Here is a 19,272-nt window from a genome sequence, read left to right on the forward strand (position 1 = left end):
GGGAAGCGTTAGGGTTAACTCTCTCTGGGAAGCGTTAGGGTTAACCCTCTCTGGGAAGGGTTTACGGTTAACTCTCTCTGGGAAGGGTTACGGTTAACTCTCTCTGGGAAGGGTTAGTGTTACCCCTCTCTGGGAAGGGTTAGGGTTAACTCTATCTGGGAAGGGTTAGGGTTAACCCTCTCTGGGAAGGGTTAGGGTTACCCCTCTCTGGGAAGCGTTAGGGTTAACTCTATCTGGGAAGGGTTACGGTTAACTCTCTCTGGGAAGGGTTAGGGTTAACCCTCTCTGGGAAGGGTTAGGGTTACCCCTCTCTGGGAAGCATTAGGGTTAACTCTCTCTGGGAAGGGTTAGGGTTAACCCTCTCTGGGAAGCGTTAGGGTTAACTCTCTCTGGGAAGGGTGAGGGTTATCTCTCTCTGGGAAGGGTGAGGGTTAACCCTCTCTGGGAAGGGTTAGGGTTAACCCTCTCTGGGAAGCGTTAGGGTTAACCCTCTCTGGGAAGCGTTAGGGTTAACTCTCTCTGGGAAGGGTTAGGGTTACCCCTCTCTGGGAAGCATTAGGGTTAACTCTCTCTGGGAAGGGTTAGGGTTAACCCTCTCTGTGAAGCGTTAGGGTTAACCCTCTCTGGGAAGGGTTAGGGTTAACCCTCTCTGGGAAGCGTTAGGGTTAACTCTCTCTGGGAAGCGTTAGGGTTAACCCTCTCTGGGAAGGGTTAGGGTTAACTCTCTCTGGGAAGCGTTAGGGTTAACCCTCTCTGGGAAGCATTAGGGTTAACTCTCTCTGGGAAGCGTTAGGGTTAACCCTCTCTGGGAAGGGTTAGGGTTAACCCTATCTGGGAAGCGTTAGGGTTAACTCTCTCTGGGAAGCGTTAGGGTTAACCCTCTCTGGGAAGGGTTTACGGTTAACTCTCTCTGGGAAGCGTTAGGGTTAACTCTATCTGGGAAGGGTTACGGTTAACTCTCTCTGGGAAGGGTTAGGGTTAACCCTCTCTGGGAAGGGTTAGGGTTACCCCTCTCTGGGAAGCATTAGGGTTAACTCTCTCTGGGAAGGGTTAGGGTTAACCCTCTCTGGGAAGCGTTAGGGTTAACTCTCTCTGGGAAGGGTGAGGGTTATCTCTCTCTGGGAAGGGTGAGGGTTAACCCTCTCTGGGAAGGGTTAGGGTTAACCCTCTCTGGGAAGCGTTAGGGTTAACCCTCTCTGGGAAGGGTTAGGATTAACCGTCTCTGGGAAGGGTTAGGGTTAACCCTCTCTGGGAAGTGTTAGGGTTAACCCTCTCTGTGAAGCGTTAGGGTTAACCCTCTCTGGGAAGCGTTAGGGTTAACTCTCTCTGGGAAGGGTGAGGGTTATCTCTCTCTGGGAAGGGTGAGGGTTAACCCTCTCTGGGAAGGGTTAGGGTTAACCCTCTCTGGGAAGCGTTAGGGTTAACCCTCTCTGGGAAGGGTTAGGATTAACCGTCTCTGGGAAGGGTTAGGGTTAACCCTCTCTGGGAAGTGTTAGGGTTAACCCTCTCTGGGAAGGGTTAGGGTTAACCCTCTCTGGGAAGCGTTAGGGTTAACCCTCTCTGGGAAGCGTTAGGGTTAACTCTCTCTGGGAAGCGTTAGGGTTAACCCTCTCTGGGAAGGGTTAGGGTTAACTCTCTCTGGGAAGGGTTAGGGTTAACCCTCTCTGGGAAGCGTTAGGGTTAACTCTCTCTGGGAAGCGTTAGGGTTAACCCCCTCTGGGAAGGGTTAGGGTTAACTCTCTCTGGGAAGGGTTAGGGTTAACCCTCTCTGGGAAGGGTTAGGGTTAACTCTCTCTGGGAAGGGTTAGGGTTAACCCTCTCTGGGAAGCGTTAGGGTTAACTCTCTCTGGGAAGCATTAGGGTTAACTCTCTCTGGGAAGCGTTAGGGTTAACTCTCACTAGGAAGGGTTAGGGTTAACTCTCTCTGGGAAGGGTTAGGGTTAACCCTCTCTGGGAAGCGTTAGGGTTAACTCTCTCTGGGAAGGGTGAGGGTTAACCCTGTCTGGGAGGCGGTGGAAGACTGGAGGCCTGAAGCCCCACCTGCAGATTCAGCTGTTTCTCCAAAACACATGTTTGTTATCATATAAACCTTTAATAAAATGATGATGATGACGATGATGATGATGATGATGATGATGATGATGATGATGATGATGATGATGATGATGATGATGATGTAGAGTGAGAATCACACCAGAATCAATTAATTGATGCACCAAAAACAATCAATACACAGGAATTTGTCCCGGCGGTATTGACAACACAATACAAACTGTGCAGACAGTGCAAATAATACACAGTAAGATGGTGGCCCTGCTTTATAATGGGAGACAGTAAGATGGTGGCCCCCTCCTGCTTTATAATGGGAGACAGTAAGATGGTGGCCCCCTCCTGCTTTATAATGGGAGACAGTAAGATGGTGGCCCTGCTTTATAATGGGAGACAGTAAGATGGTGGCCCCTCCTGCTTTATAATGGGAGACAGTAAGATGGTGGCCCCTCCTGCTTTATAATGGGAGACAGTAAGATGGTGGCCCTGCTTTATAATGGGAGACAGTAAGATGGTGGCCCTGCTTTATAATGGGAGACAGTAAGATGGTGGCCCTGCTTTATAATGGGAGACAGTAAGATGGTCGGCCCCTCCTGGGTGGAAGTCTCCGACAGCCTGAACACACTTGCTTCAGTTGTATCCTTCGTCCTCCATCCACCAGTCTTCTCCTCCACTGTGGGTGCAGAGGCCTCCTGAACGCACCATCTCCCCTGGCTGTGGGTGCAGACTAGAGGCTCCTGAACGCACCATCTCCCCTGGCTGTGGGTGCAGACTAGAGGCCTCTTGAACGCACCATCTCCCCTGGCTGTGGGTGCAGACTAGAGGCTCCTGAACGCACCATCTCCCCTGGCTGTGGGTGCAGACTAGAGGCTCCTGAACATACCATCTCCCCTGGCTGTGGGTGCAGACTAGAGGCACCCCCCCAATAAAGCACGCCATGATCGAAGGAAAAACACAAAACAGCCCGCGCGCCACTCACACCGCCATGCGGGCCGCGCCATCTCCCCCTTCATATTCAATTCATATTAGCACCTAAATTAGGCAGAGTTGGTCGCTACAATAAACATAGAATTTAAGAGTAGGGCAACACTTTTAAAATGCCATGGTATCCAGCGCTGCGATAGGAAGACAGCATTTGGTACTTCACTTTGTACTTTGTGGGGCGGCTTTGGCTCAGGGGTAGAGCGGGTCTTCCAATGATCGAAGGGTTGGTGGTTCGAAGCTCCGCCCTCTGATGGAACAGTCCACATTCATTTGTGCGTCATCTCGCGTCGTCCAAACTCCATGGGCAATCTGCGCATGTGCATGCGAAATAGGTGCTTTAAAATTGGCTTTTTCTCTGCCGATTTAGTTCTGATCGATTAGGAATGGGTCACGCCGTGTTCAGGAGATTGAGGCGCATAAACGTCTATTCGATCATGTCTCTAGCACCCCCACAGCCGTATCTGCAACCACTTACATCATGGCTCTCATCCACATTCATTCATATGCTCCCCCCGGCTATCTCCTCCCCGATTTCAGAATCCCGGAAGTGTTGCGGTGGTCGGAGTGCTAACGTTCTAATCTACACTGCTGCCACTGTCGTCACGGAGGGGAATTGCAGCCATTTTGTAAAAAATTTAAACTGGAAAAATATGGGAATTGTACCTATTCTGCAATCTGTTAAATAAAGTTTTCAATCAATGAATCAATCAATTCTCGACACGGAACTACATTTCCCAACTTCCTGGTGGTGTCGACGTCATAACCAAGCGCGAGTTGACGATCCGCGACAACAAGTCTCGTTGAGATAAGAAGGAGTGAAAGAAAGAAAGCCCAGCGTGGATATAAACAAGAAGAATCACCATTTGGTAAATATATATTTGCCTTATTATTTGGCCTTTCTATGACCCCGCTAAACGACGTCTTGTTTTCCATAATGCTAGTATTATGTTCCGTTTATAGACGGTTTGGTGGAATTGACGAGCCGTTAACGAGAGAGAGAAGTGAGATAAGTTAGCCGGTGCGGTTGGGCGGGTTAGCTTAAATACAACCCATTCACCGTCCTCATGGTTCTGATGAGAGGAGGGACGGGACCGGGACCTTGGCTCTGATGAGAGGAGGGACGGGACCGGGACCGTGGCTCTGATGAGAGGAGGGACCTGGAGGGACTTTGATTGATTGATTGATTGATTGATTGAAAAGTTTATTAACAGATTGCAGAATGGGTACAGTACAGTACAGCTCAATACATACAATTGTTAAGGGGATGCAGACCAGAGAAAGACTTTCGTCTTGTTTACATCAGGGTCCCCCATTTTCAATTCATCATAACATATGACATACAGATAGACAGTACTGCTACATCTATACATTTATGACATATCAGATTTGCAAATACAGTACTGTTTGTGATACAAAAAGTGTCCAGAAAAAGAGTGTATATACATTTGACATAGAAACTGTACATTGGAGTAGGTTGGGTGGGTGGGGTGGGGTGGGGTGGGTGGGGGCTGTACATTGGAGGTGTGGGGGGGGTTTGGGTAGGGGCACTGTACACTGTACATTGGAATACTGACAAAGCCATACTTGGTCATTTACTGTATCAATGGGAGGAGTGGGAGATTTGCGAGTGCTTAAAATATATCTTAAATTATAGCTATGGGTTGGGCGGTCGGATGGCGTAGCGGAGATTGCGCTCGTCACCAATGCAAGAGGCTGCGGTCTCGTCTCGACTCCCGGAGTCAGCATTGCCTGCGGCTTGGGCCGATCGTCATACTAACTCGTTTGGCTGAGTTAGTGGGAGGGAAGTCGAGGGTGGTAATCTGGCGTTGTGGACAGCGACGCCTACAGGTCAGGTCTGGGCGCCTGCTCAGCGAAAGGCAGGAAATAGTGAAGGCACGCGTTACTCTTCACCAATGAGTCCTCGCTGCCAGGTGAAAAGAGAGCCAGGGGTGGACGGTATGGTCTAAAATTTATATCACGGTATAATTTGAAGCATAGACGGTAACGGTATATATCACGGTATCATCGTTTTTGATAAATTTTTTTATTTATTTTATATATATATATATATATATATATATATATATATATATATATTTTTTTTTATAAAATATATATATTATATAATTAGACTTGTACTTGTATTATCTGCGAGACATCGCCACCACGCAACAAGCTCCACTGTCTGTGTGTACTCTAGTAGCCTCCAGCTACTCGAGTAGCCTCGAGCAGAGCTACGGCCAGGATTCTCCGGCGCTGCACCTGGACCCTATTGGCATAACGTTACTTAACTGTGCTCATCAAGCCCTCAGCTCGAATACGCATCGAATCAGTGTTATAAGACATTGATATCAGGAGCTATCTGTAGCTACTGCTAGCCGGATATATAACGTTAATACAACGCCTCAGTGAATTATTTAGTTCAATGGGACATTTCGTTTTGAACGGTGAACTTACTTGCGTTAACGTGAGCTAACGGCTAACGGAGCTATCATACACGTCTACTCTACTAGACTTGATGGAGCGTTTGTTGATGTCAGGAGCTATCGGTAGCTGGCCGACTAGATACCGTTCGGTTAGACAATGCCTCATCATGTATTAAACTAAAAGTGAATAGTTGACTGGGTCATTTTGTAACGGTAGCTAAGCTAACGTTAGCTCAGGGAGACGTCCCGTCCCACTAGACTACTAAGTAGACCCGTGTTTACATGCGTGCGGGAGGGGCTGGCACGCCCACTGCGCGAAGCCTCCTAAATAACTTTTTCCAGTTCGCACATATCTATTATCTATGACTAATTCTATCTATTTTTAGGGGCAAATGCGAGTGAAATAGTCGCGCAGTGGTTACATGACGTCATTGCTATTTTAGAGCTGCACTACCGGTTACACGGTATAGGCAAAATCCATACCGTAGAGCAAATTCATACCGTTTATACCGTATACCGTTTATACCGTCCACCCCTACCACTGGCTGTCGGAGGAAGCATGTGGTTGACTTCAGGGTTCCCTTGTACCGACCAGTAGGAGGAACATGCACAACAACCAGGTAGGGGAGGGGGGGAATTGGCATAACGAAAAAAATTGGGATGGGGAGAAAAATTGAAAAATCAGGTGGAGAAAAAGATAAAAAATAAAATAAAATATTATGGCTATGGGTCTAATACACTCGTCGATTATCAGTGCGTTGCTTGCAGTCAACATGTACAAAGCGGACATCGGTACATTTCCGTTTTATACCGCTTTGAATACATTTGACCTAATGACCGTTAGGACATTTGTAGGGGCCAGTTTCGAATTGCAGTCTCCCGTAGGTGTTCTTTGAGAGTGTTTTTGAAAGTGGGACCGTGGTTCTGATGAGAGGAGGGACGGGACCGGGACCGTGGTTCTGATGAGGAGGGACCGGGAGAGGAGGGACGGGACCGGTGCTACCGGAGCGTGGCTTGTTTTGCGAGCTAGATGAGCTTTATCTGTCACTAGATCTGCAGTTAACATAACATAAAGTGTGTGTGATGGGCCTTTTCACTATGACAATACAAAACCCTTTCACTGCCACATGACAGCCGGTTAACCCTTTCACTGTGACAATACAGGTTAACCCTTTCACTGCCACACGACAGCCGGTTAACCCTTTCACTGACAATACAGAAGGTTAACCCTTTCACTGTGACAATACAGACGGTTAACCCTTTCACTGTGACAATACAGAAGGTTAACCCCAGGGAACAAAATTAACTTTTTGACTTACCAGCCATTTGGCTGGTAGATTTGAAAAACTACCAGCCAGGCAGATTTTTTACCAGCCAAAAATTTAAAATAGCTTTTTAGTATATCGCCATGTGTTATTATTACTATATAATACTCTCATATGCTATTTTCAATTAATATCATAAACAACATAAGGAATATTAGCATAATTTTGAGTGGACTGAAGGAATGAGTCAGCGTTAATAGTTTTAAATGCAAATAATTTATTGAAACATAGAAGTGGGGTCGGGGACACACACACTGTTTCAACTCACCACCCCCGCATCATATTGTAGTCTAGTCTGTCTTCAAACTTCCACTCCTCTCGAAACCTTTTTATATTTGAATATCAACATTATCTGTGCATCCTCAGTAATCCTCAGTTTACTACAATATACTCCTCTCCTGAGTCCTGACTAGTGACTTCATCGTCTTTCCAAACGCACGCACACACACAGAGAAAGGGAGAGTGCCCCCCCCCCCCCCCATTTCCCTTTCCCCAGTCCACACTGTCTGCTGTTCTCTATGGCTCTGCCGCTGATCAGGATTAGCTTGTTAGCTTACGCTAACATAACCTTCATTTCGGGCGATGTGGGCATAAAGGAATGGCGACGATGCAATGCATGTTAGATGCATTTGACCCGTTGTGAGAAGAAGAAAAAACCACAGACTTATTTCGGCTCGCAAAATAGGCGCACTGCTGTGTAGCTCTGCTCTCAGGGAACAAACTTAACTTTTTGACTTACCAGCCATTTGGCTGGTAGATTTTAAAAACTACCAGCCAGGCAGATTTTTTACCAGCCATTGGCGGTTGGCTGGTACTTATTTTGTTCCCTGGTTAACCCTTTCACTGTGACAATACTCATTAGCATCATTAGCTCCACGGACGCAGAGCTAATGATGCTAATGATGGAGCATCGCCGTCGGTTGTGTGATAGTAAAGGGTTAACTTTCTGTCGTGTGGCAGTGAAAGGGTTAACGCTAACTAACTACTAGCTGACGTCATTGATTTCAGGAGGACGACATGTAAAACGTTAGTAAACAATTACAATGCCTGATGAAATGCTCTTTATTATTATTATTATAGCCACACAGTAACACTCAATATCAATAACATCAGCCCAGAACGTGAATTGATAGAATTGACAGTCATTAAAATATTGTATATCCCATCCTCCTTGATTGAGGTTGGTTTATGAGTTATAATCTCATACCTAGACCTTCCTTAGTGACTTTAATAAGTATCTAGTATAAAATGACCATAGGCATAAACTCACCATACAGATTGACAGAATTAAAAAACAATGCATGAATTGCAGACATAAGAATAGGTATAAAAGACAATAAAAGTAGTGCAATTGTAAACGTGACTTTGCTCTTACAGAGATGACTAGTGCCTTGTCTCCACTAGCCAGGGTTTAGCCGCGCTGTGGCCTGTCTGCCTGGCACATAGTGAGAGTGTCTCCACTGTCTTTAGAACCGGGCCAAGTTCCAACCCTAGCTGGACCCCAGCTGAGGCGGACACACCCTTCACCACCCGGCAGGAGGGCCTGTCGTGTCATCACGGGTTCAGCTCGTGCAACACACAGTTGTTGGTGTGAATTTTGAAAGGTTGCCTAGCAACCAGAGGGTTTACAAGAAATGCAATGGAGAGTTTGGAGACACAAACCCAACCATACCATGGCCAGCCCCAGCCAGGCTGAACATAACTAATGGAGACGAGGCATAGGAGGGCTCAAAATAAACCATACTATGGCTAGCCCCAGCCAGGCTGAACATAACTAATGGAGACCAGGCATAGGAGGCTCAAAATAAACCATACTATGGCTAGCCCCAGCCAGGCTGAACATAACTAATGGAGACCAGGCATAGGAGGCTCAAAATAAACAGGGAAAACAAAGTTTGGGGAGGCACCATGATTCCAGCTGTTTGAGGCGGCCGGTGGAAGGAGCTGCCTTCACTGATCTATAGGAAACATAAACAAGGAGGAGCCTCCACTGATCTATAGGAAACATAAACAAGGAGGAGCCTCCACTGATCTATAGGAAACATAAACAAGGAGGAGCCTCCACTGATCTATAGGAAACATAAACAAGGAGGAGCCTCCACTGATCTATAGGAAACATAAACAAGGAGGAGCCTCCACTGATCTATAGGAAATAGGCCTGCCACGATAACAAATTTTGCTGGGCGATTAATTGCCCCCGAAAATATCGCGATAAGCGATATTATTGCGACCGGTTAGAGAATTTTTTTTTGAGAAATTTATTTCCCAAAACTTTTATTTTGAAGCCCACCGCTCCGTCTTTTCCGGTGTTTTAGACTTTTATTTTGAAGCCCACCGACCGGACCGGAAGTATTGTTGTTATTATCCTAGCTTGCTGATGCTGCTGGTGGACTGGGGCCAGCTAACGTTAGCTTGCTGATGCTACTACTACTTCGACATGCTGCTAATGGGCTGGGGCCAGCTAACGTTAGCTTGCTGATGCTGCTGGTAGATCGACATGCTGCTAGTGGACTGGGGCCAGCTAACGTTAGCTTGCTGATGCTGCTGGTAGATCGACATGCTGCTAGTGGACTGGGGCCAGCTAACGTTAGCTTGCTGATGCTACTAGTAGATCGACATGAGCTAATGATAAAACAAATGTTGAGATTGTTGGTGAACAACTAACTTTAAGTTAGTTTTAACGTTAGCTACTAACGTTAAAACGCTAACGTTACACTACAAATAACGCTACTTGGTTAAAAGGAGCAACACTATTGAGAAATGTAGTTAAGCTATGTGGTGTTGCCCCACGGAGCTCCTGTGCTGTGCTCTCTGCTCTGTAGTAAAGCCAGCGGCCCGCCTCCCAACACGGACAGTGACTGACAATGGGCACTGGTTCCGCCTCATTAAAACAAACGCGCAAATAGCAATTAATCGCGCCCGTCAAAATCATTGCATTAATTTTAATTATCGCGGCAATTAATCGATTTATTGCTTATCGCGGCAGGCCTAATAGGAAACATAAACAAGGAGGAGCCTCCACTGATCTATAGGAAACATAAACAAGGAGGAGCCTCCACTGATCTATAGGAAACATAAACAAGGAGGAGCCTCCACTGATCTATAGGAAACATAAACACGGAGCGCAGCAGAACTCAGTGGAAAAGATGCAACTGCATCGACTTCCTCCGGCCATGACTCAATGAGGAACGTAACCGGGGTGTGGTATGATGATGCAACCGTTTCCATTTTCATCATCCTCTCTGTACATGTGGTGGTTCATCTTCATCATCCTCTCTGTACATGTGGTGGTTTATCTTCATCATCGTCTCTGTACATGTGCTGGTTTATCTTCATCATCCTCTGTACATGTGGTAGTTTATCTTCATCATCCTCTCTGTACATGTGGTGGTTTATCTTCATCATCCTCTCTGTACATGTGGTGGTTTCCCTGGTGAAACCCTACGGCAGCCATCTTGCTGTACCAAGGGGGGGGGGGGGGGGGGGGTTGCCGTCGTACACTTTAAATCATAGGGGCTGCTTGATTGTGGCCATTGATATCTAAATCATAATCGTTGATATCTAAATCATAATCGTTGATATCTAAATCACAATTATTAAACCTCTCGACCAAAGGCTACCTTTGTCTTCTACAAGTTAAGACGTTAAGCCGCTATGTAAACCTGTGGGGGGGGGGGGGGGGGGCACCACTGTGAAGGAAGCGTGCACTGCATTTACACGGGAGACAAAATTAGCGCAACACGGCATGCGGCACAATGATCATTATTGCAATTTAAATTCAATTAATTGCCTGGCCCTACGATAGACAGTGTTTCTCTTGCATTCAACGTGAACGGCCCACTGTGGAGTCTAACTGTGGAGTCTAACTGTCTGTGTTTCCCACAGGACTTGGTGAGGCTGTGGGGGGTGAACCTCTGACCCTCTAGGGGGGTCTGGGGGGCATGCCCCCCCGGAACTTTTTTTGTGTGTACAATGTAACTTTAAAATGTACACTGTACATTTTAAAGTTAAATGCATCAATCTGGTCAGAGGCCAGATCTATGATGAACTTTGTGCTCAAAACACAAAATCCACTGGACTAGAGCATACATTTGAGCCATCAAAGAAATTAAGCAAAAGTGGTTACCTGTGTTGAACTGGTTTATTATTTAGAAACTAAAATATACTGTATTACTATTACGACTACTACCACTGCCAATACTACGGATACATCCCTATTCCTATTGGCAAACTTTATATTTACAGGTGCAGCTCGATAAATTAGAATATCGTGGAAAAGTTTTTTTATTTCAGTAATTCAATTCAAAAAGCGAAACTCTCGTAGATTAGATTCATTACACACAAAGTGAAATATTTCAAGCCTTTGTTTTAATTTTGATGATTGTCTTACAGCTCATGAAAGCCCAAAATTCTGTATCACCAATAAAAATGTTAAAATACATGTATTTTTCTTTTGTATATAGAAATGTCCTTCTGAAAAGTATGTTCATGTATGTTCACTCAGTACTTGGTTGGGGCTCCTTTTGCACAAATTACTGCACCAATACAGCTAAATATATAGACTTTTCCACGATATTCTAATTTATTGAGCTGCACCTGTATATAATTTTTTTTTTTAAATATTATAATCTTTAAAAAATATATATATATTTTCGGTTCATTATAAAACTGTGGCGGGACAAATTAGATTGTGGCGGCCCGCCACAGTCTAGGTAATTCATGGGAAACACTGACTGTCTAAATGAGAGCAACACGGTGCGCGGCACAATAATAGTCTCGATCATCTTGTTTTCATGATGGCGGGGAAGCCAAACTCGTGTTGAAACTCGAAGCATCACCATCAGCCCTATTCAATCATACTTCCTGTGAGGTACACCTGGGAACGTCTTCACACAACGCATTAGGGCTGTACCGAATAGTTCGAAGCTTTGAAGCTTCATTCATAACGTTGACATTCAAAATAGTAAATTTAGTCTTAATTTTTTTTTATGTCTATTCATTCTGTTTAAACCAATGGGGTTTTTCTTCACAGTTGCAGATAAAGATTAGGCTACACTAATATTATAGTATTATACTATTATAGTATATGACTCGTCGTAACAATTAAAATAAAACATTTATCATAAATGATGTAGCCTGTCTTCGTAGTTCGTACCAACCGTGCCCTTATTTGATTATTCATGTTGATGAAACTGACTAGTTAGAAAGTTGATTTAAAAAAAATAAATAAAAAATTAATCAGATTAATCACCTTATTCAAATTGAGGATTTTGTTTAAGGATTTTATTTATAAAAAAAAAAGAAAAAAATAAAAATATGACGACAGACATTCAAAGCTTCATTCGAGAACTTCAATAGAAGTTTCAAATGTAAAAAAAAAAAAAAGTACATTCGGTACAACAGCCCTACAGCCCCCAACCCTAACCCATTGGGTACAGCCCTAGGGTTATATTAGGGTTAGTAGCCCTACACCGCATTAGGATAGGAAGCAAATGAACGATCTCATGTGGTTGGTTTGGCTTGGTCTCTCCCCCAGGTCTGATTGGCTGACCGTCGTCCGGGCGACAGGATGATTGACGTGCGGGCGTGGGCAGAGTATGTGGTGGAGTGGGCGGCCAAGGACCCCTACGGCTTCCTGACCACCGTCATCCTCGCCCTCACGCCGCTCTTCATCGCCAGCGCCCTGCTGTCCTGGAAGCTGGCCAAGATGATCGAGGCGCGCGACCGCGAGCAGAAGAAGAAGCAGAAGCGGCAGGAGAACATCGCCAAGGCCAAGAGGGTGAAGAAGGACTGAGCGCCCCCCCCTGCGGGGTCAGGGGGAGGCCCCCCCCTTCACCCACAAAGCAACACTGCCCCTCCCGCCCCAGCAGAGGCCCCCCTCGTCTGGGGTGGGAGACGGGGACGCGCGACGGACGGCTCTGCCGGTGGGAGGTCCTTTCCTTTCTCAACAGGACTCTTTGTAAACAAGAGGACAGTGTCTGTCTGTCTGTCTGTCTGTTCGTCTGTCCGTAGACCCGCTGCTGTTACCGTGGTGCTGCTGCCACTGCGACGCCTTGCATTCCATTTAAACGCCTCGGATCCAGTGATCTGAGCAACAATTTCTTCTTCTTTTTTTCTTGGGTCAAGTTACTAATGAAATGTCCAAAAACAAAAAAGGCAAAACAATAAAGTGCTTATGATTGATTAGAAATGACTCTTGGTAGATTTTTAAACAGTAATTTAAAAGAGGCGTTGCGAGGAGGAGTGACGCGTGACGGAGCACACATTAAAACTCACCCCCCGTCACTAACCCTAACCCCGTGTCCCGAGAGTACGGCTGCATCGCCAATATATCCGCTTCATCTTGTGACAAGGTTTCAGAGTTCAATCTCGCTCGAGAAAAGGGGGTATAAACAATTGCAGTAACTACAAACTCAGTGGATAGTCCAAAGAGCCATTTTTCTCAGTGTCACTGTTTGCGTAGTCACTGCGGTTAGCTTCTCTGCGGGTTGAACATAGAGGAGACGACGCCTGCAGTTCTCCTGCCTTCCACCAGAGGCCTGCAGGTCACCAGACGCCTGCAGTTCTCCTGCCTTCCACCAGAGGCCTGCAGTTCCCCAGAGGCCTGCAGTTCTCCTGCCTTCCTCCGGGTGACGTTCTCCGGCAGAGCTTCTCGAGACACAGGACAGCGTTTTATTATGTCAGATCATCACATGTCAGCTGGCGATTCGCCAAAATACCTCTTTAACCCTTTCACTACCACACTACATACCGTTAACCATTTCACTACCACACTAAACGTTAACCCATTCACTACCACACTAGATGGTTAACCCTTTCACTACCACTACATACAGTTAACTGTAGTGAAAGGGTTAACGGTCTAGTGTGGTAGTGAAAGGGTTAACCCCATGTAGTGCGGTAGTGAAAGGGTTAACCCCATGTAGTGTGGTAGTGAAAGGGTTAACCGTCTAGTGTGTCATTAAAATTCTTTTAATAAATTTTTTTTCCAAGGACATTTCAACATTTCTGGCGACTCCTTATCAATTTCATGAGTCTTTCGAAGTAAACTTGATTTGTTTCAGATTGTGTGGAGTGTCCTCTTGTAGTGCGGGTGTATTAAGGTGTGATTCACAAACTACTGGACAACGGAAATACACACAACATATCTTTATTTTTATAAGTTTCTTCTGCATTATAGCTGATGTATTTTGCCATTGATTATCTACAGAATTCAGTAAAATATTTCCTTGGGATAGTTTGGATTTCCTGGACATAAAGTGGTCTGACACGGTTAACCCTTTCACTGCGACACAACAGCAGGTTAACCCTTTCACTGCCACACTACAGAAGGTTAACCGTCGGTAGTGTGATAGTAAAGGGTTAACCTGTTGTCATGTGGCAGTGAAAGTGTTAACCTGTGTATTGTCGCAGCGAAAGGGTTAAAGAGATTCTAAGCCACACAACATGGTAAATGGTGCATAGCAGCTTTTATCCAGAACGCTTCACAATATTGTTCCTCACATTCACTCGCACGCGCAAGGAGTCAACCTGCTCATCAGGAGCAAATAGGAGTTAAGCGTCTTGCTCAAGGACACTTCGACACGCTGCCCAGGAGGAGTGGGAATTGAACCGAGAACCTTCTTATTACCAGACTGCTCGACCTCCTGAGCCACTGATGGTTTAGAACAAAATATTTTAAACCATCCACAACAGAATACAACTCCATATTCTCTTTTTACCATTTTGTTTCTTGAAGAAGCCAGTGTATTACTATGTTCACATATCATGCGGCTAGATTATCATTTATGTCCAAAAAATAAATACAAATCTGAACAATCCCTTTAAGTACTACTTCAGTACAATATACATACATGGACATCATCTGGGCGACTTCTTAATGGTATGATTTGAACTTGAAATGCATTATGCTCTGATCTAATAAACCCAGTAGGTAGACTCTTTAACGGTATGGATACTAATTATAACTGAGTTGCATCAGTCTCATTTTAATGAAATATCCCACGTGAAGGCGGCCTTATGCCTCATCAAACACAAACCCCCCGACCGCCGATACCTACAGCCTCATATCAAACACAAACCCCCCGACCGCCGATACCTACAGCCTCATATCAAATACAAACCCCCCGACCGCCGATACCTACAGCCTCATATCAAACACAAACCCCCCGACCGCCGATACCTACAGCCATGTCCAGTGCGAGACATTCCTCCTGCATTATTATTACCTTCCCCTCCACATTCCTCTCATATTGTTTTGTAAGTGGAAACACCTGAGTCCATTCAGCTTCCAAGTGGCCATGAGGACGGCAGGAGAAGTGTGTTGTACAGTGTTGTGTGTAGGTGAGCGCTGGGAAGTGTGTACAGTGTGTTGTGTGTAGGTGAGCGCTGGGAAGTGTGTGTACAGTGTGGTGTGTAGGTGAGCGGGGGGAAGTGTTAAGCCCTTCCCATAGTCGAGCGGACCGTACACGGAGCAGACTCCCGCGGGCTCAAAGCAGAGTCCAAGTGCGAAGCTCCTATTTTCTGACGCGCGGACGTCCGCGGCGCCCACTTGGTGTCACAAAACGCTGCTGGCGCGAGACATGTAGGAAATTGGTCCGCGGAGATCCGCTCGACTATGAAAGCTCAAAGAGTCCAGTGGACCTCCGCAGAGTCCAGTCAGTGTACAGTCCACTCGACTATGGGAGCACCTTTAGTGTGTAGGTGAGCGGGGGGGAAGTTAGTGTGTTGTAGGGCTGTACCGAATAGTTCGAAGCTTCATTCATAACATTGACATTCAAATTCTAAATCAACATTCGAAATTTCTTTTTTTAATGTGTATTCATTCTGTTTAAACCAATGGGGTTTTTCTTCACAGTTGCAGATAAAGATTATGCTACACTAATATTATAGTATGACTTGTCATAAAAATTTAAATAAAACATTTATATCTGCATCCGCTTGGCGCTCCATCAAGACGTCACCATCACTTTCGTACCAACCGTGCCCTTATTGGATTATTTATGTTGATGAAACTGACTAGTTATATTCATTAAAGAAAGTTGATTTAATAAAAAAAAAATATACTAATTTAATCAGATGAATCACTTTATTCAAATTGAGGGTTTTGTCTGAGGATTTTTTTCGTTTTTCTTATGATTAAAATATGACGACGGACATTTGAAGCTTCATTCGCAAACTTCAATAGAAGCTTTGAATGTAAAAGAAAAGACATTCGGTACAGCCCTAGTGCACGTGCATTCCTTTATTTCTTGACCGCGCCGGGCATCCAGGATCCGGGCTGGAAGGTGTTGGCGGTGCTGCTGGGCTCCTCGCTGATCTGCTCCTTGCCGAAGCTGGTGGCGGCGGCGTGACCTTTGACCTGGGTCTGCGAGGAGGCGGCCGACAGCAGGCCGTCGCTGACCTCCTGCGCCTGCAGCTCCAGGTCGCGCTGGTCCACCGCCCGCGCCTTGGTCTTCATGAGCTCCCTGGAGCGCTCGTTCTGCAACAGCTCCTGTGAACGCACAACATCGTGTCGTCAGTATAAATCATAATAATAATAATAATAAACTTTATTTGTATAGTTAACCCTTTCACTGCCACACGACAGCCGGTTAACCCTTTCACTGTGACAATACAGAAGGTTAGCCCTTTACTATCACACAACCACGGAGCTAATGATGGAGCATCGCCGTCGGTTGTGTGATAGTAAAGGGTTAACCTTCTGTCGTGTGGCAGTGAAAGGGTTAAGGTAAACGGTGCATTTATATAGCAGCTTTTATCCAAAGCGCTTTACAATTTCTTGTTCTCTCACATTTTACCCGTTCATTCACACACTGACGGCAGAGGCGACCATGCAAGGTGCCAACCTGCTCATCAGGAGCAATTAGGGGTTAAGTGTCTTGCTCAAGGACACAGACATAAGATAAGATATTCCTTTATTGATCCCCTTGGGGAAATTCAGGCATCATAGCAGCATGGGGGGGGGGGGGGGGGGGGTACAGGTAGTAAAAACAAGCAGTGTAAACAATATAACAAATCAATATAATTAACTAACTAACTGAAATATGCTCCGTGGTGGGAGTCGAGCTGGTCAGACTAGAGGTGATGGCAGAGAGGTGGATGAGAAGGAAGTTGGCTGCCATCCTGGAGAATCCCTCCCACCCCCTCTACGACGAGCTAGTCAAGATGAGAAGCATGTTCAGTCACAGACTCATACACCACCCCCCCCCCCCCCCAACCGCCTCGGCCAGTCCTTCATACCAGCGGCCATCAGGCTCCACAACAGTGTGCAGGGACTGCTGCCAGACATCCAACTAACTAGGAACCTAAAAGGACAATAACACTACCTTATGCATACCGCACCTTATGTGTATGAAGGACTGGCTGAGGCGGTTAGTGGAGTGTCGGGAGGGTATGAGTCTGTGACTGAACGTGCTTCTCATCTTGACTAGCTCGTCGTAGAGGGGGTGGGAGGGGTTCTCCAGGATAGCAGCCAGCTTCCTTCTCATCCACCTCTCTGCCACCTCATGGACATGCTGCCTGGGAGGAGCGGGAATCGAACCGGGAAGCTTCTGATTACCAGACGGCCACTCTACCTCCGCTCTACCTCCTGAGCCACTGTCGCCCCCTGTAGCACCTTTTGCAGCCCAAAGTGCTTCACAGCAGTAGAATAGATGAGACAATGAGCATAAAATAGATAGAATAATACAAAGAAAGTTTATTATATTATTACTATAGAATAAAAGCAATGCCAGAAATAATAAAAACAAGTAAAAGTGACAATAGGTGTATTATAAGTTCATATTGTAATGGCGTGTGCCACAGTAGAGTACATAGGAGAGGACCCTTAGTGAGGAGCTATTAAATGTACGGACATGGCTGTCAGATAATAAACTGTCTCTTCATCTAGGGAAAACAGAGGCCATCCTGTTTGGATCGAAGTTTAGTAAAGAAATTGAGAAGCAAATAACAACCACGGATGCTGTAGTTTATCTGGGCTGCATACTTGACAAACATCTTACAGGAGAGGACATGGCTAAAAAAGCCCACAGTAAAATCTGCCAGAAAACTAAATTCCTGGCTAGAAAAAGGGAACTACTTGACAAGGCAACACTCAAAATGCTAGCGGGCGCATTAGTTCATCATTTTGACTATGCTGCCACCTCCTGGTTTAGTGGCACTCCACATGTCCTGAAAAACAAACTTCAGACAGCTCAAAACAAATTAATGAGAGTCGTCCTTAACACTTTGATTACCGGCGATGCGGTGCGCCTTACCGCCGTTGAATGCCAGCACGCACTTCAATGATAGCGTTGTGAACGCATAATCTCTGTCTTAAATTATGTGTCTAATCTGCCCGTCGTTTATCAATGACTTGTTTGCAGTCAACATTGTCGAGACAGATTTTTTTTTTTTTATCGGTTCATTTCAGTTTTATAACATTTTGAAAAGCCCTCATTTTTCAGGAAAATATAAAGATTCCGTGATAAACGGCATTTACTGGAATATTCTGGCATACACAATGTTTTGTCATTTTTCGGCCTATTTATTAATCGTTTTCAAATAAACACTAGATTATCGATAGTATATGTGTACTTACGCACGCTAGAGAAGCGATCTCAAAAATATATTCTCTTATTACATGGCGTTTTAACATTTGCCGAAATGCTTGATTGGTCAATAGCGCTCGTCAGAGGTCCGTTATTACTCGATAACAAACCTCTGCCGAGCAATAATGACCGCTGTTCGCAGCTGAGCAATCAAGCCCACTGACACACACTGCATCAGTGCAGCCAATCAGACACACCTGCCGGCGATGACAGCGTGGAGCGACAGAACAGAACTGCGTCTGCATTTGATCTCATCTTGTCGATGGTGTAAAATGAATTAGGTATATTGTTAGTAAGTTAGCCATGTAATAAGCGGGATAATGTATAGCTATACTCGGTCATTGTCGCAAAATAATTGACCTTCACTGATGTTTAGAACACCTCGGCGAGGCGCCTCGGTATTCTAAACTCCGTGTCGGTCAATTATTTTGTGACAATGACCTCGTAGCTATACATTATCCCTTACTTATTTCCTGATCAGCGAGCACACACTCACAGCCACACACACACATATGGCACACACTGATATATAGGTGAAAATAGCTCTGATTATCCCAAGACTGGTAAAATAGATTCCTTACCTCAGATCAGATGTTATCCAAAAAGATTATTCCAATTCCTGATCGCCATTCCAAATATCGATCGTGTTTATTGATTCAGCATTGGGTACTGTAAATATATATTCCACGCGTTATCCGGGCAGGGGATCAACTTGGGTCTCTTCAGATGCCTCGTCGGAAAAGTAACATGAGGAGGCTGCCCCCCCCCCCCCCCCCCCCATCAGTCTAAACGAATGGGGTGCAGTTACACAGGGAGAGACGATAGGGGGCGGTATTTTCCCAATGGAGCTCAGAGAGCGGTTGCTGCACTAGCGTGAGGCTCGATTGATGAAATATG

The 19,272-nt window shown here is 45.5% G+C and overlaps 2 protein-coding genes across 3 annotated transcripts in view; one reads left to right on the forward strand and one right to left on the reverse strand.

The window, feature by feature from the left end:
* The first annotated feature begins 3,806 nt into the window (after positions 1–3,806).
* On the forward strand, positions 3,807–13,616 carry smim15 (small integral membrane protein 15). Its single transcript, XM_084330269.1, has 2 exons — positions 3,807–3,899; positions 12,321–13,616. The coding sequence occupies exon 2, from the start codon at positions 12,354–12,356 to the stop codon at positions 12,576–12,578; it is 225 nt and encodes a 74-aa protein (XP_084186395.1). The 5' UTR covers positions 3,807–3,899; positions 12,321–12,353; the 3' UTR covers positions 12,579–13,616.
* A 302-nt stretch (positions 13,617–13,918) lies between these two features.
* Positions 13,919–19,272, reverse strand: part of ndufaf2 (NADH:ubiquinone oxidoreductase complex assembly factor 2) — a 71,528-nt gene continuing 66,174 nt past the window's right edge. For both annotated transcript variants that reach the window (XM_084330875.1, XM_084330874.1), the window contains exon 4: positions 13,919–16,277. In XM_084330875.1, coding sequence (XP_084187001.1) covers positions 16,029–16,277 — 249 coding nt within the window. In that variant the 3' untranslated portion in view covers positions 13,919–16,028. The remainder of the gene's footprint in view (positions 16,278–19,272) is intronic.

The sequence above is a fragment of the Notolepis coatsorum genome, assembly GCF_963971535.1.
Source record: "Notolepis coatsorum genome assembly, chromosome: 15".
Classification (NCBI taxonomy): Eukaryota; Metazoa; Chordata; class Actinopteri; order Aulopiformes; family Paralepididae; genus Notolepis; species Notolepis coatsorum.